Raw genomic sequence first — 23,829 nt, 5'->3', positions numbered from 1 at the left:
GACAGACAAACAGAATTTTTTAAACCCTCTGCAAGAATTTATGACTGAAGCCTTTACCCCAAGATCACTTTTCTCTATTCTATACCTGTGGTTCGCTTGGAACTTAGAAGTTTAGGAAAAGGTGGCTAAGTTAGTTTCATCTGTTTGCAGCAAGGATGGCTTCCTTTCCTGACACGGAAATTTGGGTTTCTCTGGGACACGAGACCAAAGAGCAGCCCTCCTATTATCTCTCCCCACTCCATGGATCAGAACACGCAGGTCCTTATCAACAGGCTGAAATAAATTGTTCATACAATTACATCATTAGTAAAACGACAGGCGCACAAATCCTTGTTCTTTTAAAGAAACCCACATCACTTTCTAAAATAAAAACCACATGGGGTCTGGGCTTGAAAGCTGATAAAAATCAGCTCGCAGGAAATAATCGGGGGGGGGGGGGGGGGGGAAGTGAAAGAGACAAGGCCAGCAAGGTCTGCCCTGCCACAAGGGAACCGTCGGTGTCGCACAGCAGATTCACAACCTGCCACCACCTGCGCGGAGCGGCCGATCCCGATTCCCTGTCCAAGGTGACTGAGCCTCGGGGGCGCGGGCGGGGATGGCGCCCCGGCCCGCCGCTCCACCAGCTGCGGAGTGGGGTGAGTGGCTCTGCAGGCCCCCCCTCCCCGGGCGGCGGGGCTCGTTCCCCCGCGGGGGCGGCAGCCGGGCCACCCGCGGCTCTGCCTCGCAGCGAGGTCCCGCCAGCTCCGACCGGCCGCTTCGCCCCTCGCCGCACCGAGGGCAGCCCCCGCAACTCCCCGGGCCCGGCCCGGCCACCCCCCGGCCAGCCAGCCCCCCCGCGCTCTCCTCAAGCCAGCCCCCCCGCCCCCGCCCCAGCAGCGCCCCTCAGGGGGAGCCTCCCCGGGTCCCCGCCGCCGCCTCGGGCCACGCACCCCGCCCGCCCCCGTCTCCTCGGGCGCCGGCGGAGCCCCTCGCCCGGCCGCCTGCCGCCCCCCCGGCGGGTCCCCGCCGCCGGCCCCCCTCACCCGCGGACTCGCCGGTGTTGATCCAGTCCGGGTTCGCCAGGCTGGCGATGGCGAAGATGTCGGCGGCCAGGAAGAGGCATCCTGAGATGATGGTCAGTTTGTCCATCTCCTCCGGCTGGGGCGGCTCCCGGCTCCGGCCTCCGCCCGGCTCCCGCAGCGGGCCCGGGCCGGGGGCGCCTCACAGCCGCGGCTCCATGGGCCCCGCGCTCCCCTCGGCAGTGGCACCAGGAACGGGCCCCCCGGACGGAGCCGGAAGCGAACCCGGCGGGCGGGGGGGCGGCAGTTACTCCGGAAGGGAAACCCACTCTCCCCCGTGCGCACCCCCAGGCGGGGCGGGGCTTCCCGCGGGGGGCGGGGCCGCCGCCGCCAGGGGGAGGGGGAAGCCTGGAGGCCGCGGCGGGCTGTCTCCGGGGAGCGGCGTGCGGCGAGGCGGTGAGACGGGGTGGGGACGGTAGGCGGAGCCTGGGGTAGGGGTGGGGCACTCCGCGGCGGCTGCAGTGAGCGCTGCCGCCGGCCGGTGCGCACGGGGCTCCGGACGCAGGGGCGGGGCCGCCACCGCCTGAGGGCGGGCCTGCTGCGAGGGGCGCGGCCTGCTGCGAGGGGCGCGGCCTGCTGCGAGGGGCGCGGCCTGCTGCGAGGGGCGTGGCCTGCTGCCAGGGGCTGAGGGGCGAGCCTGCCGTGAGGGGCGGGGCCTGCTATGAGCAGCGGGCCTGCCGTGAGGGGCGGGGCCTGCTGTGAGGGGCGGGGCCTGCTGTGAGGGGCGGGGCCTGCTGTGAGGGGCGGGGCCTGCTGTGAGGGGCGGGCCCGCCGTGAGGGGAGGCCGGCAGCGGGGACTCGGCTCCGCCTCGTCCCCTCCCGCCTTCCCCCGAGGGGGCCCGGCGGACTGGTCCTTGGCCGCCCTCCCGCGTCCCCAGAGGTGGATTTCAGGCGAGGTACGCGGGGCTCCGCCCGTTGCCCCTGCCCGGGCCCGAGCCCTGAGGCGGGGTGCTCTCAGTCGGGGTGCCCCCGGGCAGGGCCTGACTGGCCCCCAAAGGGAGCGATGCACGGAGGGCGGGAACGAGCAAGTTGCTCAAGCTCTGTGTAAAAGAGAGGGCTGAGGGACCGTCGCTGGGGCTCTCCATCCCTTTGAAAGGACAGGCAGGAGCTTAAATTTCAGAATTTCTTCTGTGGCAAAGGTACAACAGGGGAAGCAGGAGGACTGAACCTGGGGGTTCCTCCAGACCTTATCTGGCTGTGGAGCACCTCAAAAGCGCTACATTGCATTGCTGTCTATGCTGTATGTTTGAGAGAAAACCTAATTAATCTTGACTGGAAAACTCGCCCAAACCGAGTGATTTTTGATGACATGCTTTCCCATGGATTCAGCTATATCGAAGTGTGGGAGAATCCACAGGCAGAGAATGAACAATGCCCCAAATGTGGGAAACCAGCCTAGTTTTGGCCACAGTAACTCTGTGGCCTCAATATTGTAGCGTGGGAATTCGATTTGGGCATGGGAATGCTGAACTACATCAATCTAGTAGCCCCCACATTTACAGATACTTGAAAAATACCCAACAGCTTACATATTTTTTCCGTTCTAACAGTGAGCGCTCACCTGTTTTTTCCAGAGCAGCATAACTGGTCTACACAGAACATACTGGGAAGCCAAGCGGGTGACTGTCCATGCTGTTTATTTTTATGTAAGTCTTTTATGTAGATGGGAGACTATACAAACAAAATGGAGATACTAGTAAAGTAATCTTAAAGTGTTCAACAGCAATCAGTAGGACAAGAGCTGTGCTTAGGTTCTACTGAAATCACCTAGTCTTGACAGATTTTCTTAAGGGTGGAGAAAATAGGAAGACTTTTGATGAAAAACAGCTGAAATTATTCCCTTTAAAAAGGGAACAATTGGTGCATGGAAGAAAGGGAACAATCCATTTTTTATTTAAAAGATTTTAAAACTATATTGCAGTAACAATGGGAATCCAGCAGCCTTGAGAAGTTATTTCTGAGAATCACCTGCAACTATCCTATAATCTGGCTTTAAGTGGTATTTAAATAGCTTTTAATACAAGCATTATGTAAAAGTCTACCTCAAAATGAATTTGTCTCCAAATAACTCAGCTTCATGGCAAAAGGAGTAAGGGAAGGAGGGGTGGAGAGGGTGCACAAAGTGAAGATATGGTTTTCATTGGCTTTTCATACACAGGCAAGTATGAAGTCAGAAACAGGGACAGAATCCAGTCTTCATACTCTGCAGGCTGTACAGTCAGTTATTTAATCTTGCTCAGGTTTGTTAGGAAATGACTATTAGGAAATGGAAGGACTCCACCAGCTATGGGTTCTGCAGGAAGCTTTGGGGCCTCAGACAGGGTTGCGGTACTGACAGACAGGCAGCCTAAATCAAATTACTTCTCTTGGGCTGAAACAATACACCAGATGCAGATACATCCTCTGCCCCGCGCCAGATTTCCCTGTGCCTGTGTTACTGGTGTGGTGCTGGTGGGGCTCAGAACCTGCCTGCCCCAGCGTTCTGAACAGTTGCTAGGGGTTGTTGCCTCCTCATCTACTGGTAGACTTTTCCTCCATAGGCCATCGTGGACCAGTAGCACATTTCCAAGAGGCTTACCTAGGACACACCTGTTCAGGGGTTTTGGCTCCGTAGAAAAAGCCCTTCCTCTGGACTCAATGGAACATACAGAGTCTTCACCAATGGCTGAAGATGAACCCAAGAGTGAGTATCCATCTCTTTTGGTCATTTCTTCCTCTGTTCACTTCCTTCTCCTCACTGCTGCTGCAGCATTACTCTTCCAGTGCTATATTTCAGTATCTCAAACTTTTTAAGTCCTTGTGCCACCAAACACGTTATCTTTTTCACAGAGCCCCCAGTGCCCCAAATTTTCTTAGTGTCAAGAGGCATTTCTGCTCTTGAGGTTGAGTATTTGGAACAGAATCATAGGCAGATGACAAAGAGGAAAAGGATGTTTCTTCAACAGAAGAGGATTGGATGAGATCCTATGCTGCTGGCTGTAGAAACTGCAGAATTGAAGGGTGATGTTGGAGAAAACTGGGACAGTGTTAGGGGAACTGTAATGGAAGTTCTGTTAAGTGTCTAAACTTTCTGTAGCACAGAAAAAAGAGAAAATCCACCTTTCTTGGAGACTATATAGACTCATATCAAGAACAGTAAAAAGACAAGAGTCTCGTCTAAAAGTGTGAATATTAGCATTCATCCTAAATATTTTGTAGGCTTTGGATTAGTCCCAGCTTTCATGGTTTTAAATCTCTCATGTCCAGCAAGATAACTTCATGCACTAAGAAGTAACAAAGTCAGGATTCTGCCTTCTAATTAAAGTACGCTTTTTTTAATTGTTATTATGAAAGTGTGTTCCACAGTGGGTCTTCCTTTGCTTTTCTTGCATGACCATGTAAATTAAGTATTTAATCCAAATGAAATGTAGTATTCTACTCAACAACAAAAAATCCTGCATTTTTCATTGGGAAGGAAAAAAATATTCAAATAATTCCTGCTTCCTTCTCTGTTTTTTGGTTCTGCAGCCAAATTGATACGTCAAATGTTCATGTTCCTATACTTTCAATCTTAGTTCTTTTATAGACATTCTGTGCTGTCATCTAGAGGCTGATCTAACACTTTACTGAAGCCATTGGAAAGATGACCAAGTTTCCATATTTTAAAGAGGGGTAAAGTGGTGGGAGTTTTCATTAAGTGATTCCAGACTGCTGGAGATGGTCTCAGGCAGTTACGCTGGTGGTACTCTACTAGTCAGAAGTTACATTTAGAGATTACATCTTAAAACAGAGAAAAAAAAGTAATTTTTAACAGAACGCAGTTTGTTTTGTGACAGTCTTAACTTTTCCTGGCTTTTGATGAGAACAGGCTTGAGAGATGGAGAATTTATTACCCTATTATATTTCTTGGTGGAGACACCGGGATAATGTCATTTATATTGTATTACTTGTATTGTGTGTTTTAATGGATAGCAGATGCTCAAGAGTATTTTATTTCTGTAGGTGCTAAATGTGGCAAGTACAGCCCCTTCCCTCATGTCAGCAGTAGGGTGTGGAACCAATCTGCTGAAAATTTAGAAATTAATCTCCTTTATAAATATTTATTTGAAAAATCAATTTTTAATAGGAATTCAATCTTTTCTTGAAGTCCTTAATAGCTGACAACTCCTCTGTTCTGTTATTCTGTACGCTGCTCTGTACCTTCCCTGAATATATTGCCATTAGCAATGAATGCTTAAGTAACAGCGGTACTGCTTTTTCTCTTGGTAAAATGTGTGACTTTTTAAGAAATAAGTTTCTAAGTAAAAACTACCTTCAGTATATTTATTTGTGGAAAGCTAGTTTATGGAGTACACTAACTTTTTATAAGTATTGCTATTGCAGCTTTTTGGCAGCAACTCAGCAGGCAGTGCCTATCTAGAGAAGCAATTAAGGATGAGAGTCTTAACTGCTTGGACAATTAAGAATGGGTACAGCATCTGCTCAAATGTCTCCTTAAACCTTTTATTGAAGAATGATGCCACACTTTAAACTAGTAAAATTTTCCTCTCACTTCTCAAAGGGCAGTTGCCAGCGCTGGAAGATGTCTCTCAGCACACACGGATTGCAACACTGAAGGCAAATATTAGAATGGGTGAACAAGGATTAGGTCTCATAATCATACAGAATGGGCCATATCTCCAGATAGCAAGCCTTGTTGAGAAAAGCTCTGCAGCTAACGATGGAAAGCTAAAACCAGGTAAAAAGAACCAACAGTGATATTCAAATTTAACAGCATTGAAAGTATTTTTGTTCTGCATTTATGCTTTGAGCCTGTCTCTGATTTATTTATGCTTACACAGATCAAAAGAAACTCAATTTAAAATTACAGAGAAAAGAAACTAGCACAAACTGTATAAAGCTCAGTGCCAGCACTCCATTGTAATGAAATACCTGTGATCTCAAAATAGCTTATATGGGTGACTGTTTCGTAATCAGATCAAGATTTAAGTCTATATATTGTTCTCCAGCAAAAACAGATTTCCTATTCATCAGCAGGTTTGTCCAAAAATAGTTTGACTATTAGCTTTATATAACAACTGAACTTGAATAATATCATTCTTTCTTCAGTGCATTATTGTTCAAGTAATTTCACTCTACAAGTAACACAAAACTTCCCGAAGGCTTGAGATTAATTTGCCTTATTGTTTGCTTTTTATTTCTTTATTATACAGAATAGTTACAAAATGGCAATGGACTAATCTCTGTACTCTTAAACCTGAAATGTGCCATATCAGTACTAACGGACTATTACTAGTTATTAAGGTTTCTTGTGGAACATCAGGCACCTATATTAAGCTTGTAATTGAAAGCTCTGTAAATTTGACTGCTCCATATCGGTCCCTAGACCAATTACATTAGACTCATGAAATATAGTTTGGGGACGATAGCGTGCTATGTTATTACCAAGTATTAAATTGTCTCTAACGTAGAAATCTATGAAGCTAAGACTTGAGTGTAATGAAGTAATTTAGACATTTACTGGCTGTACAGTGAAAATGCATATCTTAAAATTAGAAAAATTTTCCCAGCACTACCTTTATAATTTGGGCAGTCCTTTCTTCTCACACCTTTCAGAAAGATTTAGAATTAAGAAAGATCTACTTGTTTGATAAAATAAAAACCATCGAGTGGAGTTCTTAACCTCTTTTTCAGAAAAGGCTTTGCACTTTTGATCCAAGTATAAAAAGCAGTGGAAAAATTCTGAGCATAAAATAGAAATGGATTTGGATTTGAACTGAGTACTTTTAAAAATAATTATTCTTTTAGGAGCTGATAGCTTTCACCTGTTCCCTAAAAAAGCCCCAATGGTATACAAAAGCAGATATATATGATACTGATTTGGTTGCTTACATCTATAAGGTAAAAAATATAGCCTATTAATCCCTGAAACTGAGTAGCTCTACTTGGACCAATTTGAAAAAAAGGAAGCTCCAAAAGCATTTTCAAAAGGCTACAAAGAGTCACATTATTTATGGCATGTGATGTGTTTGATTTACTGGAGCAAATATTGAACAGTTTAAAGGGGGCTGAGGACTGCTAACAAACATTATCCGTTTGTAGCTGATCTTTGTTTTTTTGGAGCCAAAAGAAACAATTCGAGCATGCTTCATGGAGCACCTGGATCTAACTCACCACATTCCACACACACAAAAAAAACTAACAGATGAGTTTGTTCAATTCACATTAGAGTGAACTTACAAAAACTTTCTGTTTAAGACCAAAGCTGTAAAATTTTGCAGAAAAGATAGTATTTTATAGAAGCTCCATCTGTTAAAGATACCACAGGCAGTGTACTTATTTTGGCATTAATAACAATGTACAGAGCATGGGACTTGAGAAGAACATGATGCACGAATGCACTGCTTAGAAATTTTTCTTCCAGTGAATTAGGTTTTGTCTTTATGGACTTACTGCTTCAGTTAATTTAGATGAGTATTATCTGTACAATTTCAAACTGAAACCTCAAAAAACAATTTTGTTACTGCTTATAGCTTGAAAGACCTGGCTCTAATCTGCTGATTTTAACAGGGAGGAGGCAGAAATTAACAGTAGTAGTGAGAGGCACCAATGTCTTAAAATCATAGTTAGATTCACCAAACTTGTATGTATGTATGCATGCCCCATTCTCCATGCTAGTAAGAAGATACAGGGCTGCTTAGTATGTGTGTTTCCTCTAAATACCTTCATAGTGCAAGAGGTTATCTCCACATAAATCTTCAGCGGCCACTGAAGGACATCAATCACAAAACTGATAGATGAGCTGAAAAGCTGGGTGGTTCAGACTAGATGTTGGAGCAGAGGAGCAAAATTATCTACATCTGCAGTTCAGAGATGGCTTTGACTCAGCTCAAGAGTGTTACCAGGACAGTACGGGCAGAAAAAACAGAATCCTGAAAGAATATATTAAAAGCCCAGAATATCTTGCAGATATTTTACAGCTTAAATACATCTATGTCTATACATTTTAAAACACATAATTTAGGTGATTTATCCTTCTGTTTGAGACTGAGAATTTACATAAAACTGTTGGTAAAATGTTTTATGTTGCTTTTTTGGTATTTGCCGTCCTGGTTCTTGTTCCAGAACTACTTTGCATGCCAGTAGAACCAGTATCTTGTGATAAGCTAGAAGGGAGAGAAGGTGTGATGATGATGGAGTAGAAAGTGTAGTTAGTGGAAAAAGTGAATGAAAAAATGTTAGTCAGTAGTTCAGGTAAATAATTTTAAAGCCTGTAAGTTTTTGCTACAGGCATTTTTAACCCAAAAGGGTTAAGAACAAAACAGAGCAGATGGAGAGAGGCTCCTTGCTCTGCCTAACACGGCAGCAGGCAGCTATACTGCTTGTTTAAATCCCCTATGCTATTCTGTTGCAGTTCAATACATAGCGTTCACTGATACTGCTCCTCTGTTCAACTGTTTCTGCCAGACTACTGATAGAGCTGTGGTCTGCTGCAGATTGATTCTGCTTGCCCTTTGCACTCTCCAAAAACTACAAGTTTTCATAGTAATTGCAACTCCCCCCAATCCCTCAAAGCCCATCTTGTTATACCCCATAGTATATGCAAGTACTGGGGCTTCTGTACTGTTCTTGGATGCGGTACTGCTTTTTGCAAAACTGCAGCTCAGTGCTTTCCACTAGCAGCGGGTAGTAAGAACATTATTTTCAGCCTTATCCCTTAGAACAAAGACAAAAAACATCACTAAGACTTTCTGCTGGAACTCCTCAGATTCTGCAGCAGCTCTTGTAGGCACCTCCTACTTCTCCCCTGGCCTCGCTTGACTCCGTCTTGCAATGTGCCCATGTGTTTGTTGTTTTCAGAGTGGAGGGACAGGCAGCAGCTGGAGAGTGTCAAACCTTGAAAATCAGGGGCCCAGACAAATACCAGGTGACATGGCTGTTACACAGATTCTCCAGCCTCCACCTGGGTAAACTTAGCCACTGTGGAGAAAGGGGTACGCTTGGCTCCATACCAACACATGAACAGCAAGGTGACATACAAGGGTAGGTAGCAGATAGAAAATAGACAGGGTGTTCCAGCTGTGAAAAGGTACAGGGGAGCAGTGGAAAGATGCCAACAGAACCGTTAGGAGTGCAGCGATGTAACCTCAGCTCAACCTTGCTGGAGGCTGTCTGGTCCCAAGCAGCAGTCCTGACCAGAGCATTCACCACGGTACCTTTATCTTGCCTAAAAACCTCACAGAAGTGGAAGGTAGCACTGAATAGGCAATCTGAAGTTTAGCATGTTCACTCAGAAAAATCCCAAAGTAAACCAGCGAACCACAGCTTTCCTTAGTGTTGTGAAAAGGTTAGTTCTTAACAGAGCTAAACCCCCCCTTCATTAAAATAGAAAACAACAAAAATTTACATCCAGTTGAAGAGCTGCTAAACACAAAAATGTGAAAGTGCAGTGGTTAAGACTAAGTATTTTGTAATACAAACATTAAAAAAAATTGAAAAAGTTTCTTAAATGGATTGCTGTCTATTTTCTCCCTTGGCAGGTGATGTTCTAACAAAAATCGGACATGCTAACATTTTAGGATGGACCTTGCAAGAGCTTGGGCAGCTCCTGCACAACGTTCCTATAGGAACTACTCTACAGATCAGAGTTTACAGAGATTTTATTGAAATACCTCAACACTGGCAAAGTGCAGTTGAATTAATTCCTGAAGTAAAGCTTCCTGTGATGACAGCTGAGTAAGTATTAAGTATTGTACGTAACTAGAATTTCACACCTTGCTTAGTATTCTAGCAAGAAACAAGTAGTAGTGTAATAGCATTTATATTTTAGGATGAAAGGCTAGTCTAAAGATTTTCTTTCATTTATTTTTCTGAAATAGAAAGCTGTGATTTGAAACAAACAAATACCAACAGAAAAGTTACCTTTCTCATGAAGACAGGGTCAGAAGAAACACTAATTTTAGACATGCCCCTTCCTACCTCCACAGTGAGCATAAAAAGTCTGGCTGGTAATAATGCCAGTGAAGTCAAGGAGGCCATATTGGTTTGTAACAGCCAAAGATCTAGAGAATTACAAGCAGCTGACGATACCAAGATGGAAGTATTGCCACAGCCATGTAAAAAGCTTATCTGTTTCTTAATTAGTCTAACTACTGACAATGGTTAATGGTTATGACTTTGAAAATGAAACCTTAGGAAAAATAAACTCTTCTTCTAAGAGCTACTACATAAGCTTTTTAAAGTATGCTGCTCTCAATCCTAAAGGTGGCTCATATAGCAAGTGTAATTAATCTAGGTGGGATACAAGGCAGTTAGAAGTTTTCCTGAGGCACAAAGTTTTAATAGAAAAGAAACCTCAGAGGTAGGGGAAGGAACAGAAGTATTAAAAGGAGATAATTAGGCTAGAACAGTAGAAAGGAAGCTCGCACAGCAAGGGGCTTTCCAAGAGATTAAACGTCTAAGCTTATGTTTAAATAAATAAAATTATTTGCTATTCTGAAGGAGCTGGAAAAGGATAGCTTGCTTTTCTGTTGAACAAATCAGAACTTAACTATTACTTTAGAGTCCAAAGGAAATAGCGTACAAAGGACTATGGACAATAGTATTAATTTGATATTCAAGAAGCTTCAGAACTGACAGACTTCAGAACAAGTATTTGAAAAAACTTAAAACTCCACAATTTGTTAACTAAATGGCTATAGGAATTATTGCATGTTAAAGTAATACCATGCTGTGTATTTTCAGCACAAGTGAAGATGCTGAGGATGAAGATGACACCGGGTCCAGTAGCGATGATGACGATGTAGACTTGGAAACTTTTCAGTATACATCTTCCCAGTCATACTGTTCTGAGTTCACTTGTAAGTTACCACCACCATCCAAAATTTGGCAGATATCTGATACCAGCCAGACACTTAGAGTAGGCACAGGCAATGTTTGTGATGTTGTACTTCATGATGATGTTGAGGCATTGTGCAATCCTGAGTTCGATACTGGTGGTGTTAGACCTCCTTCATACGGGGCTAAGGAAAACAATGAGACCAGTTCCTCTTCCTCCTGCTCTTCTGTATCAGATACATCTTATCTGGAAGAATTTGCTTTTGTTTCAGAATAGCTCAAAACTTGACTTCAAAACCTAGATTTTTGAAGTCATATTGTATTTAATACATGCCATGACTTCCAAAAAATCTAAATGTTCTAAGGTATCTGAAATTACATGTTAGCTCTATTAAAGCTGTTTTAGCAATGCCCTCCCTCCCCTCAAAGTGGTCTTTATCAATGCTACTTGTGGAGAAGACATTCACAAACACTACCTCCGCTACTCCCAGATAAATAGCATCTGCAAGCTTGAAGATCTAACACATTCACCTTTGTCTGAAGGTAAGTTTCTTCATTTACTTGATGTAAGGATGGTGGAGACAGTTTATCAATAACTTTTCTGGAACATACAGTAATATGTGGACAACTAGTGGCAATTACAGTATTTGTCTGCACCTGTATCTATTTTTTGTATCAACTAGAAGTCATCTTATTTTCTCACTGTAGTTTTACCTTCAGTGTACAGAGCCAGACTTATCAGCATCTTGGGTACCATTTTAAGTGGAAAAAAACTCAACACACATTGTATGAGCTCAGCACTTTATTTGATGAGTGCAAGCCCACAAATATTCCAGATTAATTTTCTCAAAGAAATTAATTCATAAATAACAAGTTAGTAGTAATTTATTTAGAACGTAGGTGACTTGAGCTCAGGTCCATCTTGAATCCACATCCCAGTTTGGTTTTTACAGCTCATCAAGAAAAGGAGTATTCCCCAAATCCCCGCTAGCTGCCATTGATTTCTTCCCATTGACAAACTTCTTTGCAGCCTGAAAATAAATCATAAAGATGGATATCAAGAAATATTTGATACAACAGTTCATCTTGCTGCCTGTAGCCTCAACTTCAAGTTATTAAACAACAAATCCCAACACTACTATAGTACAGCAACAAGTACACAATTTTCCTTTTGCTGTCTAAACTTACTTGGTTCTAATTTGGCTTCTTATTGCTTTATAATCTAAACAAGAGTGGCAGAAAGACAGTGACAGTTGGATATAAAAGGCTTAAGGTCTTTGAAAACAGTCATTCCGAGAATAATTACGTAAGATCTCTCTTTACTACTAAAGCTATTGCTAACTGCTACCGCAACATAAATTAATGCTGACTGAAAAACCAAGTTTTCTATCTTAGAATTTCTCTTTCTGATGGATTTCTGTATGAAGTTTGCTTCAAGTACAAGCAACAAGATAATCTCAAATAGATAGATAAATTCAATTTATCATTGAATGCCCAATTGTTTTATTAAGTACATCAAATATTCCAGACTCAGGAATCCTAAAAGCCTTGACACGTAAGTGTCCGTGCTGGAACTAAATATCAAGTTTTTCATGAACACTAGTTGGCAGTTTTGGTAAATTTAAGTGAAGCAGATGAGAATTTCACATACTCCCAGCTACACTAGTTTTACAGTGTATTGGATTAAAGGGTCTTCTGTTAAAAAAGACAGACAGACATCAAAAGATAGCCAGCTGGGATTTGTAAATGAGGTGCTTTTTTTATTTTTTTTTTTTTTAAGGATAGTGTATGTGTGTGTTTGTAAACACACACAAATGAGCAACAGTTTTGTATAAAAAACACTTACCCAGTGATTAAGGAACACCTGTAGATGCTGACATATACTTACATTCACAACATCAGCAGTGGCTACAGAGTCGATTTTTTGAGCAACAACAGATGGCGATGTGTGTGTGCCAGAAACCAATGACTCTGAGCCAATTTCATTCAGTAACCCTTCTGCAGTCTCCACTGACATCAAATAGGCAGCTTTCAGCTGATTTCTGCCATCAAACAAAGCATTAAGGATGAGTGAGCATATAAGTCCTGTTATTACCTGCCTCACTGCCCCCATATGTGCAATGAGTTTTTGGTGCTTTTTAAGTTTTCAAGATTCCTCTCCTTTTTGAAAGGTTTTCCTTTCTAAGAATGGAAGGGTTCTTGTAGTTGGGAAACAGGCACCACAAATAGTCCAACCATGAAAATGACAGGGAAACTTGAACACCTAATGCCTTGGAACAATCCACCACCACACAGAGTCAGAAGATCTTTAGCTCAGAATTTGTTTCTGTTCAAAGTGACCAGTGCAGGTACCCCAGGAATTAGACGAACTAATCTTACCAAGTTTAAAAATTAGGTTTACAATAGATTCCAGTTTCTCATCAAGAACAGATGTATGCAGAGCTATTTTGTTGTAAGCAACAAGGCAGCAATGAATGTAAACGGTTAGGCTCCTTGTGCAATAGTTCCGTGTTCTGTTAAAAGACAGCAAGTCCATTCTGTTTTTTCTGCTTCACGCAGCCTCACTGCTACATGTAAAGATCTTATTTTTATAAGCTAGTTCTCCTGGTACTTTTTAAAAGACAAAATGGCAGAAAATATTCCAATAGAATAAGTAGCTTGGTATTTTTGACTGAATTGAAAGGCTCTGCAAATATCACTGACCCTGGATTTCGTTATTGGGTTTGGGGTTTTTTTTTTGGTCACTAAAGAAAAAAGAGCAATATAGAAAATATGTGAAGCCATTCCAGAAGGGAAACTGGAGGGGGGAGGGGGGGGAAGGCCACTGCACTGTGTGTAACTCCCTAACATTAGGCAGCTTCATTACCAAAAAATTAAATAAAAACTACCCTAAAACAAAACAACCCCAACAAACAACTAATAATGCCAAAGGTAAAGGTATAAAATTCACCATTTAGCTACTAGTAGGCCAAACCAAACATGTCTGGGTTATCACATCTTATGTGAATAGGCTTTATGTGGAGTCTTGTAAATATTTTATACATGCAACAAACAATACTTTTATTTTGCTACTTGAAAGAATCTATACTGTATTGTTGTATTGCACAACTACAGTTTTAGAGGCTCAGCACAGTTTAACACTACACGGAGATCAAGCCCTAACTAATATGCACAATCCTCTATAAACTAGAAACTCTAAAACTTCGTTGGCATGACTGCATCTCTAATGTTCCCTCATCTCAGACATTCCTAGGGGCATGTATTTTGAGCACTTGGATGTAACATCACTAATTCAGTGCTTTACACTCACACACCCTCATTGCTACTATTCTTTGAAGACGCAGAAGATTGCTTAATATAATTGTTTTGAGAATTACTGCAATGTGACTGTAAAAGGGAATTACCTAAATAATGCAATTTAGGATTCCAATTTAAATAAATCTTAATATTACAGAGTATGGTTAAAATGACAGCATCTGCTGACACTTGCCTGTTTCTTACATAGAAACAGTTTTCAGAAAACATTGACATTTATCTAACAACTTTTTATGAGGAAATACCACTAGCAGAGAATCAGTATAGCTTGGGGGGGGGGGGGGGGTGGGGGTGGAAAAAGAGTACTGACAGTGCTTCAGTTTTAATGCAGCGAACCCATGGAAATAATTACAGGACAACGATTATTCTGTACAGTAGAGCTTGTCTTAAGTGTTTGACACAGCTACACGTTAAGAAATTTCTCTTTATAACACACAAGATGGTTCTTCATGTACTTACTTTGCCTTTATGACATCGTCATTGGTGATGCCACCCTGAGCAACTGCCTTTATCTGGTTCAAAGCAGCTTTAATGACCTGAGGAAAATGAAATCATTTAAGACTTCCTCCCACATTATCAACATGTTATTTCTATTATCTGACATCTTAGAAACTTCAGGGAAGAGCAGCTGGTAATGTTAGCATTGTCTGCCTTAACTCAACTCTGAACAGCCTTATAACAAAACTAAAAGCACTCTAATAAATGCGCGAGTGAGACACAAAACCCAGCGTGGATTTAAACTGCAACACCAAATTAATTTGTATGGTCTCACCGTTTTTCATGAGAGTATTCAGTTCTGCCAGCTTCAAGACCCAGCTCATTCCTCATAATATATTTAAGCTTACACTTGTAAATCAGCAATTACAGTCAGCAATTCAAGGTATTTTACTAGCTGTAGCTCATATTAGGTATTTGTACTTCCCAGAAAGCAAGTCAACATGCACCATTCTTATACAAGAAACCAGATTGATTTTTTTTTTAGATGAATTGACTTTTTTAAAAATTAATCAGCCGCTATTTCAAATCAACACACTAGTCTGAGGGTTGTTAATGCTTAAGTTCTAATCGGCAACTCACCTCCCCAGCATTTGGAGCCTGGGATATGGTATAAATCCCAAAGAGGCCAGAATCAGAGTAATTAACATTAAATGCGGAAGCCTACAAAACAAATGTTATCGTCAATTGTTTCAAGGATCAGAACAACTCGGCATCAAGCATAGGAAAATAATTACTATTAGGATCTAAAATAGGAAGCTAAACTCCACCTGGGCAGAGGAAAGATCACATTGGAAGGCTTCTCTGAAATACTCTAACTTGTGCAAGAATGAACTAATTAAGATTCTAGCTAGAGATAGTAACCTCTCAAAGGATAATACGCATTTTACTTAAAGTATCAGAGTACAGTAACCCTTTGAACTTACATCAAATGGCTGGGTAGTTGCTTTAGCAATACCCTGAGACAATTTGCTGGTAACATTGCTTCCCCTCTTGATAAGGGGCCCAGCACCTAAAACATGCTGAAGAACACTGAACGCATCCGCTTCTGCACTCCCAACAGCAGCTCCTTCTGTTACAACAGCAGCATGGACAAGGCTATCACCATTCTGTTCTCTGATTTCTCCTAAAAATACAACAGAATAAAAGGTAATACAGTGAACGGTTGGAAACCACTGTACATTCAGAGATATGGAAAGCAAACATTTCTAGCCAGGACTTAGTTTCATGACAGAGAAGCCAGGGTTTGAAGTTATTGCATGTCCACTCAGGAAGACAGCAATAAGATGTTAGTAAACTGTAGGTCATTTAAAAAGTATTTTACATTTACACATTTTCTTGTAAGCACAAACCCAGTACCTTACTACGCCTTATTTGAACCTGATCCTAAACCGTACATAGTATGAGATTATAAAACTCAATGAGTCTCCAGATAACAAATATCCAGAAAAATAGCGTACCTTCTGTTCATAATAATATTTATCCTGTTTTATAGAAACCGAAGTTATTCCAGTCGAATATTAAATGTTGGAAACTTATTTTTTCCCCTGCATGTGTCTACAGAATGATCCAATACTCCAACTAAAGAACTGGTATTAGTACAAGATACTGCTTTCTCTTGAAAGAGCTAAGCATTGCTTTGTCTTTTATGAAAGCCTTAAAACATTCCAAAGATCTTCCCTAAAAAGAAAGCCTACCACCTCTTCTAGACAGTCCTTAATCTACACTTAAAGCAATCTTCCCAAAAATGCCAAGAGAAACTATAAGCCTGCTTGTTTTTCACTTTATGGAATAAATGACCTTGCAGGTAGTTTTGCTGGAGATACGGGTTCAGTTTTATCCCAGAACTTTCCATGGTGGGGAATAATCCTCCGCTTTGATGGGAGATGCCTCTGAACTGTCAACTTCCCATGTACCGCATTTAGTACAACTACAGAGCTTTTGGTTGCAATTTTGAATACTACTACATTTATAATAAACAGAACATCAGTCATTCAGAACAGATACAAGAAACATACTTACCCCCTCGATAAACAGCCTTTGCACTAGAAATACCAGCTCCACCTCGGATATTTAGAAAGTGCTCTGCAACTTGCTTTAAGTCAGAGTGCTTTACACCTGCAACGTAATAGTTATTCCAAGTCATGTAATGGCATTGAAAAACTACAGCAGTTATAGAAAAGTTTTTCAAGAATATCGTAACATTTTACTTATACAGAGAGCTCAAATTTGTACAGTAGTTTTCCCTTATGCATTGCAGTGTCCGTTAAGGAACATACATACCTATTCCTACAAGAGCCATTCTCGCACTTGTGAAATTGTTCTGTACAAAATGGTGAAGCTGCAACAGTAAATTCACATTTAGGGTATTTTATATAAAGAACAAAAATGGCAAGCATGTTTCTGACATCCCCCCTTATACTTCTTAATGCAGCAAACTCTGCTGCTTCCAAAAGGAATAGTCTATACAATAGCATTTCATGCATTCTCCAGTGACAGCTAAAGAACATCTGCATTTCATTGACAGCCTTAGTATCAACAGACAGCCACTGACACAGAAAACCACCTCCCTAAATATGAATGCAAGTTCTGTACCCAATACTAAAAGTTGCACAGAAATAAATTATTTTAACACCAGTCTAATATGGTAGTAAATCTGACTATATTTACTAAATTAATTTTCTCTCACAAGTGTCATCATCTACCCTTGATAAAGAAACTGAAAATGGATTTATAACACAACACAAATAATCCTACCTGCTCAGAAGTAATTTTTCCAATTCTGTAATCTGGACAATATAAGGGGTTTGCCAGAACATTCTTGTAAGCTGCAGCATGCAAGTTTTCCAGCACTCCTAAGAGGAACAGGGTTTCACCCATGAGGATTAACATAAGAGCACTTTTAATGAAGATTATGAATGAAACAATGTTACCCAAGTGAAACAGAGCTGTGGTCCACTGAGGACCCCAAGTTTCACAAAAGCAGGTCTGGAATAATCCAATACACATGGACATGTCATCCAAATTCTCGTGCAGCAGAATCTAGCCTGAGGGCTTCCATTCTTTCGTAACTTGTTAAAAAAAAATAAATCAAAAATCTAACAACTGGCCTAAACTCAACACTTTTTGGCCTCAACAGCAAGCTATAAATAAAATAAGTGTTTGGAGGAAGGGGAGTAGTAGAAAACAACAACAAACCCCAACATCCTTTTAGTTTCAGAAGCACCATCTTCACTGTCAGCACCCCTTGTTCTTGAGCTTGAGAAAGAACAGGCTGTTTATAATACCATTCGTAGCTTTGTAAGATGTTTCATCTGTCTCCCTATTTAGATGAAGGATGCTAGTGTCTTCAGTTCCCTGCTCATTAGATTTTTCTTGCATCCAATAGCATTCTACTCATTCCTAGTTTTATATTCTCCTTGTATTTGTTAATACTCTCTCCTCAGAAGAAAAGATGACATTCCTTTCTTCATAGTTCCGTTTCTGAACGTAACCGTAACTGAAAATACTAAATTACTATGAAAGCAACCTGTAGTTGATACAAGTTTAAAACAAAGACTGTTCACGATTCTAATTTTAAAAAATGGTAAGACTTGAATATAAGCCAGAGATTTTCCAAAGCCTAACATTATGTTGTCACTTCTAACAGGTTATGAAGGTGAGCACACTTCACAGAACAGTACAAATTATGTTTATTGTGTAGAACTACCTGAGTGAACTCAGATATCTGACTACAGTTAAATAACACAAGGTATACTGCAATAAGCTTGGTTTGGCTAAGGCTTTGCTTGCTGCTTTTTTGTTTTTTAAACCCACAAACCTCAATTTATGATCCTAAAGCTGGAATCCATTTTCAGTGTAATGAAAATACATATTGGGGGTTTTATACCAAAATAACCATACGAATTCAAGAGGTCTTTTATAGAATACTGTTTCCACATCCATGAGTAATACCTAAATATTGTTTTCAGAACACAAGCTGCTGCAAATATGACTTGCACATTCTTTGGCTGTACTGAAAAAAAATATTAAAAAGGTAAAATGGAAGCTGTCAAGGAGAACAGTGTAAACTGTCTTCAGCATGTTACTTGCTAAACGTCATGCACAGGCTGGAAAAACTTCTGTAATTATAAAAACCCCCTTCCATAACAAGAGAAAGACCGTACCTATCAACAGGGGAAAGCTGAAAAATTAAATGGTCACGTGACAGAGCGAGAGGGAAACTATTTTTGCCAAGGTTTTAACTTTAAGAAACTCCCATTAAGCCAATGCAGTGGATCAGGAAATACACTTACCAACTTGAGGATTCTGAAATGCGATTGCTTTGTCAACTTTTATTTGTGACTGAAGATCAGTTACTTCCCACGGTCTGAACTCTGGTGCTGTGGTGACATTAAGAAGGTACTCCATTACTGTATCACTAGATAAAAAAAGTTAAAGAGGCATTAAACACAAGAGGATTTCTTTTGAAGTTGAAAGCAATTCAAACTAATCTGTAAGCAACACATTAACAACAAAATCACTCCAGCCGGAGTAGTTATTAGCACTGCTACACAAAGTATGAGAATTCAACTTCAGTTCTGTGGCATTCGTATGCTCAGTAACATGATACAGAAGGTGAATATTAATACAGTAATTTACTGATTTATCATGAAGACATGAAAATAGGCATTACTCCTACCCTGTAAAATGACAGGTCTCTATACAGAGCAGTTTGTAAAGAATGCAGTAATTCCATTTACAGCACATCTGGATACCTACACATAGTCACGCAGGCATTCAACAGAGTACGTCATTTTCTCTCTTGTTGAGTACACACTAGAAGAAAAAAAAAATAAAATCCATTTCAGCAGAGAAGACAGAAATGGCTTTTCATACATATTCCCATTGACCAAATCTGTCAGCAAGATATGGACTAGAATATCTGGTTAACATTAAATCTGCTTAAGGGGACTGTTAAAGGAGCTATAATACACACAGAGCAGAAACAGACATAACTAAAACTCGTATCTCAAGTATTCAAGTAATAACAAGTGTCTTGTGACCATCAGAATTTAAGATATCATAATGATTCAAGGTAAAACAACAAGTAAGGCTGAATATCAAAACCTGAAAAAAAATGTATATGTGTATCAAACAAGGCAATTTAGAAATTATTCTCTTTGGGCAGAAAGCATAGTTGGTCTTTTCCACTTGCTTCAACAAATTTGTGATTAACAGGAACAGAAAAGGGTAGACTCAAGTTATAAAAGACACTGCTTTTAACCAAATTCTATATAAAACAGTCTTACTGGATGATTTCAAGATACACTGCAAGAAAGCAGGCACAGCAAGATCCCTCTTTTATTTCTCTTAGGCTTGTTTTCTAGGCTTTAAACTCTCAAATCACAAAAGCCAACTACTGTCTGAATCGTTCCCCAAATTGCAGTATGATGAGTGGTATCTATTCACAAAAGATGGAGGAAAATAAAAAATAAAAAAAATTATCTACTGACTTCAGGAAGTTTAATCTGAAAGCCTGAAAAGACAGAAAGAACACTAAGCTTTTTGGACAAAATATACTTCTTACAGGTACATGACATTTACGTTTTGTTAACTGAAAAGTGTTTTTAAAATAGAAGTCATGGGTGCACTCTTGAACCTCAACAGAATGACAAAAGATGTTCCTTGTCAACGTTCACCATTCAAGTACCATTACCACACTGAGCTACGACCCACGTGTTATGCTTATTGTTTTAAATTTCCTTTAGTCATATAGCTTGTTTGCATCTTACCAAGACAGATTACATGTGGTTACAAACCTTAGGCTGCCCCCAACAGCTTCAATGCCACGAGTAATCCGGAAAGAAGATGCTCCTTTAGTAGTCTATCACAACAACAAAAAAAAGCAACTTAGAATTTAAACTATTTTAAGAACAGATTTTCCTGATGTTGTTCATTGCTCAGGCAACATTGGAACAGTATCTGTTTATTCATTTATATGGAAGCCATTTTGAAGAGTTGAGCCAGCTTCCTACATCCCTACTCCCAATCATTTCTATCATCTCTGATTTTCCACCATAATTACTCACATATTTGCTCCTCAGCCCCACTCTAGAATGATCCAGGTTTGCATTTAATAGCATTCTTTGAATTAGATAAGCTTGTCAAAACCAGGGCAAGGAATGCCTACACATACTATTACGCTGACAGCTGTCTGGGGAAAGTAACTTCGGGTGGCAGTTGGAAAAGTGATAATAAGCAGCTGGGATGTTGGGGTTTTTTTGTCTGCTTGAAACTGATGTGGATTGAACCCACACAACAGCAGTCAAAGACATGTCAGTGATGCTGTGTAGCTCTAATTGTCACAGCCTGGCTGGTGTGTGAAAGAGGTCGTGTTTACACCTGCAGCAACAGCCAGCCAGCCATGAAGATAAACAGGGACCAGGAGAATGGCCACAGTGGGTCAAGCCCACAGGATCTCTAGCCCAGTGTTCTGTACCTAACAGAGGCAACAGAAGCAGCTGTTGAAATACAACGTCCCACAACCCATTTAATGGTATTCCTGAAGTACCTACAGGAGTTATTCCCAGTAACAACTGTTTAAGGACCTGCTATCAATGAACTTGACCAATTCTGTTTTGAACCTGCTGATATACACGTGCCCCCACAGCATCTTGTATAATTGAAGCTAGACACAGAACAGGAAAACAAGGAGCTTAAAGTATCTTGATAGCAGTAGCAAGAAAAACTATTCAGAAGCATTACACGCACAAAAAATTGAGTTTGTATCAGCCACCCAAATTAACTTTTAATGCAGCTTAAATAAGTTACATGCATAGCTTGACACAGATATATTGTAAACATAGTTTAAGAAACCACCAGAGAGCATAATTCTAAATAGATATTGCTTCCTGTCTTCCAGCAAGTAATGTCATTTCTCCTGCACTTGAAGCAGGTAACCAAGAATCAAAATACATCGTTCTCCACTTTATAAGATCCCTTACATTAATTTTTACAATATGGTTTATTTTTGCAATCATAAACCTTCCACTATTTCATCCACCACCAATATAATAACAAAGAGAATAAACACCTACCAAATTAGATGCAAGACGAAGCAAGTGAGCAGTTCCCAAGTTACTAGCAGTTTCGTATCTGCTGCCTGCTTTAATAAACACACCAATTCTTGAAGCTGGAGAAAAGTTTTCCAGAGACGCAATAATTAAGCCATTTGGTAATTTTGTGATCTGTTTTAAAAAGAAAAAATATTGGTTTAGTCATCCACTGAAGTACTGTCATAGTTCTGCTTTGACTGAGCTTTAAAAAAAATAAAAAGGAGAAAATAAAAAATACCACTATTCATACTGACCTCAAGATCCTCAGACTCTAGAGATAATTTCACTCGTTCTGCAGTTGCTGAGGTTGTAACTTTAGGAGCTACTTTAAGTGAGTAAAGTCTCTTCTAGAAGAGAAAGCATAAGAGAATGGATTTCTTGAATTAGTTCATCACGTGTTCCATTATATACTGAAAAAGGAACTAATTTTAAAGTAGAAATACAGTGGATGACTTCAAGCCCCAGAATAAAAACAGTGATTCCCTTGTAATTCCTCTGATCACGTTTTACATCACTGTTGGAACCTGTGCAATGACTTACATAAGGTCTGTGGAAGTTCAAGAAACAGCACTCTAAGAAATCTCCCCCACAGCTTTGCTGTTATGCAGTGAGAATCTCTATTGATTATATATTGACTCTAGGACCACTGCATGGCAATTAACTGCACAAACAGCTACAGCAACCCACATACAGAACACAACTTTGGAGCCAACTTCCTAACTTATTGGGTGTAGGCGGTTCAGCTCCTGAAAAGCCACCTCTCAGAACACCAACCTACCCACGCTGACTGCTGCATACAAGGAGGACACATATGCAAGACCTTAAACTGTAGAGTAATAGCCAGAAGTCTTCAAATTGCAGGGGTGAACACTGCACGAGCCTTCCCTTCAGTAGCTGGCAACAGAAATGACAAGACTATTGACTTCGAATCTGAAATGCTACTCCCTTCCAGCCTTTTTGGAAGCTTTTTTATACTTGTAACATAAGCTATTTATTACTCTTCACGTTGAAAAAATAACTTAATTCCCATACATCTCAAAGTAAAAACTGAGTGACAAACGCCGCTGCACTCAGTTGTAGGGATACTAATGACCTAATGCCCGTTGCTTTGGCACAGACTCCGTTAGATGAATGAGTCTAGGAAAAACTCCTTTCTTCTCCCACCACAAATTTGGCTCGACGCCTCATTTTAACCTCTAAGCCTACTTATTTATTAATTACTAGTGCGTGTCTAAAATTGGCTCACAAGTACACTGTGGCCTAGAAGCCCTTTACCACCCTACCCGAGCCGTTTGCAGCACAGACCCAACAGCACTTACACCCCCGCTGCCCGCCAGCTCCACCAGCCTCTGTGCAGCAGAACGAGCTCCCTGCCCCCCCGCCGCCGGGACAAGCCGCAGCCGCTTCCCAAGGGCACCACCGCGCCGCAAGCCGCCGAGAGGCCCCCCCAGAGACCGCCCCCACGCCTCCAGCCACACGGGCGGCTCTCGGGGGAGGCCCCGGCTGCACCCCCGCGGCGCCCCCCGCCCTCGGGCCGCAGCCTGAGCACAGGCCGCTCCGGCCCGGCCCGCGGCCTGCCTGACCTTCAGGCCCGCCGCGCCGCTCCGCCACCCGGCCGGCCGACCGGAACGAACCCGCTGCCTCGGACCCCGCCCGCGGCCCTCGCTGACGGCCCCGTGGAGAGGAACGCGGCCCCCTCACGCCCGCCCCTGGGCTGCCTGCGGTCAGGCCCCCTAGCAGCCGCCGGGGCCCGGACGACCACTGTGTCACCGCCGCGCACTTCTCCCCCCCGCCGCGCACGACGCCACCAGGTCGCTCTCACCGAGAGAGAACGCGCGACCACCGGGAACCCCTTCATCTTTCCGCGCCCCTCCGCTCAGCCCCCGCCAGGAGAAGATGGCTGTCCCGCGGGAAGACTCTGCCTTCCCGGCACGCCCCGCGCCGCGCTGACTTTCTAACGAGCAAATGCGAGCAAATGGCCTGTCTCTACTGCTCGCGCTGAGCGTCACGCCTTGCGGGCAGAGCGCCACCCGGCGGGCTCCCGGGGC

The 23,829-nt window shown here is 41.9% G+C and overlaps 3 protein-coding genes across 5 annotated transcripts in view; 1 reads left to right on the top strand and 2 right to left on the bottom strand.

The window, feature by feature from the left end:
• The window catches only part of MOSMO (modulator of smoothened), a 33,107-nt gene extending 31,752 nt beyond the window's left edge, over positions 1–1,355 (bottom strand). Inside the window, exon 1 of the mRNA XM_056334782.1 lies at positions 1,023–1,355. Within this exon, the coding sequence (XP_056190757.1) occupies positions 1,023–1,128 (106 nt within the window). The 5' untranslated portion in view covers positions 1,129–1,355. The remainder of the gene's footprint in view (positions 1–1,022) is intronic.
• PDZD9 (PDZ domain containing 9) lies at positions 397–11,287 on the top strand. Of its 3 annotated transcripts, XM_056334779.1 has the most exons (6): positions 397–566; positions 2,609–2,704; positions 3,599–3,741; positions 5,599–5,775; positions 9,578–9,773; positions 10,782–11,287. In XM_056334779.1, exons 2-6 carry the CDS (start codon positions 2,688–2,690, stop codon positions 11,149–11,151), a joined length of 903 nt encoding a protein of 300 aa, XP_056190754.1. In that variant the 5' UTR covers positions 397–566; positions 2,609–2,687; the 3' UTR covers positions 11,152–11,287. The 3 variants fall into 3 exon arrangements, with proteins under 3 accessions (XP_056190754.1, XP_056190751.1, XP_056190753.1); XM_056334776.1 differs by lacking the exons at positions 397–566; positions 2,609–2,704 and having other exon boundaries at positions 2,717–3,741; XM_056334778.1 differs by lacking the exons at positions 397–566; positions 2,609–2,704; positions 5,599–5,775 and having other exon boundaries at positions 2,717–3,741.
• Positions 11,288–11,658: 371 nt separating this feature from the next.
• Positions 11,659–23,762, bottom strand: LOC130147520 (cytochrome b-c1 complex subunit 2, mitochondrial). The gene is made up of 14 exons (XM_056334775.1): positions 23,604–23,762; positions 22,036–22,128; positions 21,764–21,913; positions 20,486–20,550; positions 19,446–19,502; positions 18,980–19,104; positions 17,442–17,539; positions 16,968–17,025; positions 16,707–16,802; positions 15,611–15,810; positions 15,267–15,347; positions 14,649–14,725; positions 12,763–12,916; positions 11,659–11,905 (listed from the first exon to the last, which is right to left on the bottom strand). Exons 1-14 carry the CDS (start codon positions 23,637–23,639, stop codon positions 11,822–11,824), a joined length of 1,374 nt encoding a protein of 457 aa, XP_056190750.1. The 5' UTR covers positions 23,640–23,762; the 3' UTR covers positions 11,659–11,821.
• Positions 23,763–23,829: the final 67 nt, after the last annotated feature.

The sequence above is a fragment of the Falco biarmicus genome, chromosome 4 (assembly GCF_023638135.1).
Source record: "Falco biarmicus isolate bFalBia1 chromosome 4, bFalBia1.pri, whole genome shotgun sequence".
Classification (NCBI taxonomy): domain Eukaryota; kingdom Metazoa; phylum Chordata; class Aves; order Falconiformes; family Falconidae; genus Falco; species Falco biarmicus.
Note: the sequence above shows the minus strand (reverse complement) of the source record. Positions and strands in the feature narration are given on the sequence as shown.

What these genes read in the sequence shown, in the direction of transcription:
- PDZD9 (XM_056334776.1), top strand. Translation starts at nt 3,345, where the DNA reads ATGGGTTCTGCAGGAAGCTTTGGGGCCTCAGACAGGGTTGCGGTACTG. An exon ending in GGCTGAAGATGAACCCAAGA is followed by an intron (nt 3,742 to 5,598) that starts GTGAGTATCCAT and finishes CACTTCTCAAAG; the next exon opens with GGCAGTTGCCAGCGCTGGAA. An exon ending in CGATGGAAAGCTAAAACCAG is followed by an intron (nt 5,776 to 9,577) that starts GTAAAAAGAACC and finishes CTCCCTTGGCAG; the next exon opens with GTGATGTTCTAACAAAAATC.
- LOC130147520 (XM_056334775.1), bottom strand. Translation starts at nt 23,639, where the DNA reads ATGAAGGGGTTCCCGGTGGTCGCGCGTTCTCTCTCG. An exon ending in TTCGTCTTGCATCTAATTTG is followed by an intron (nt 20,551 to 21,763) that starts GTAGGTGTTTAT and finishes TTGTTGTGATAG; the next exon opens with ACTACTAAAGGAGCATCTTC. An exon ending in AATGGCTCTTGTAGGAATAG is followed by an intron (nt 16,803 to 16,967) that starts GTATGTATGTTC and finishes ATTACGTTGCAG; the next exon opens with GTGTAAAGCACTCTGACTTA.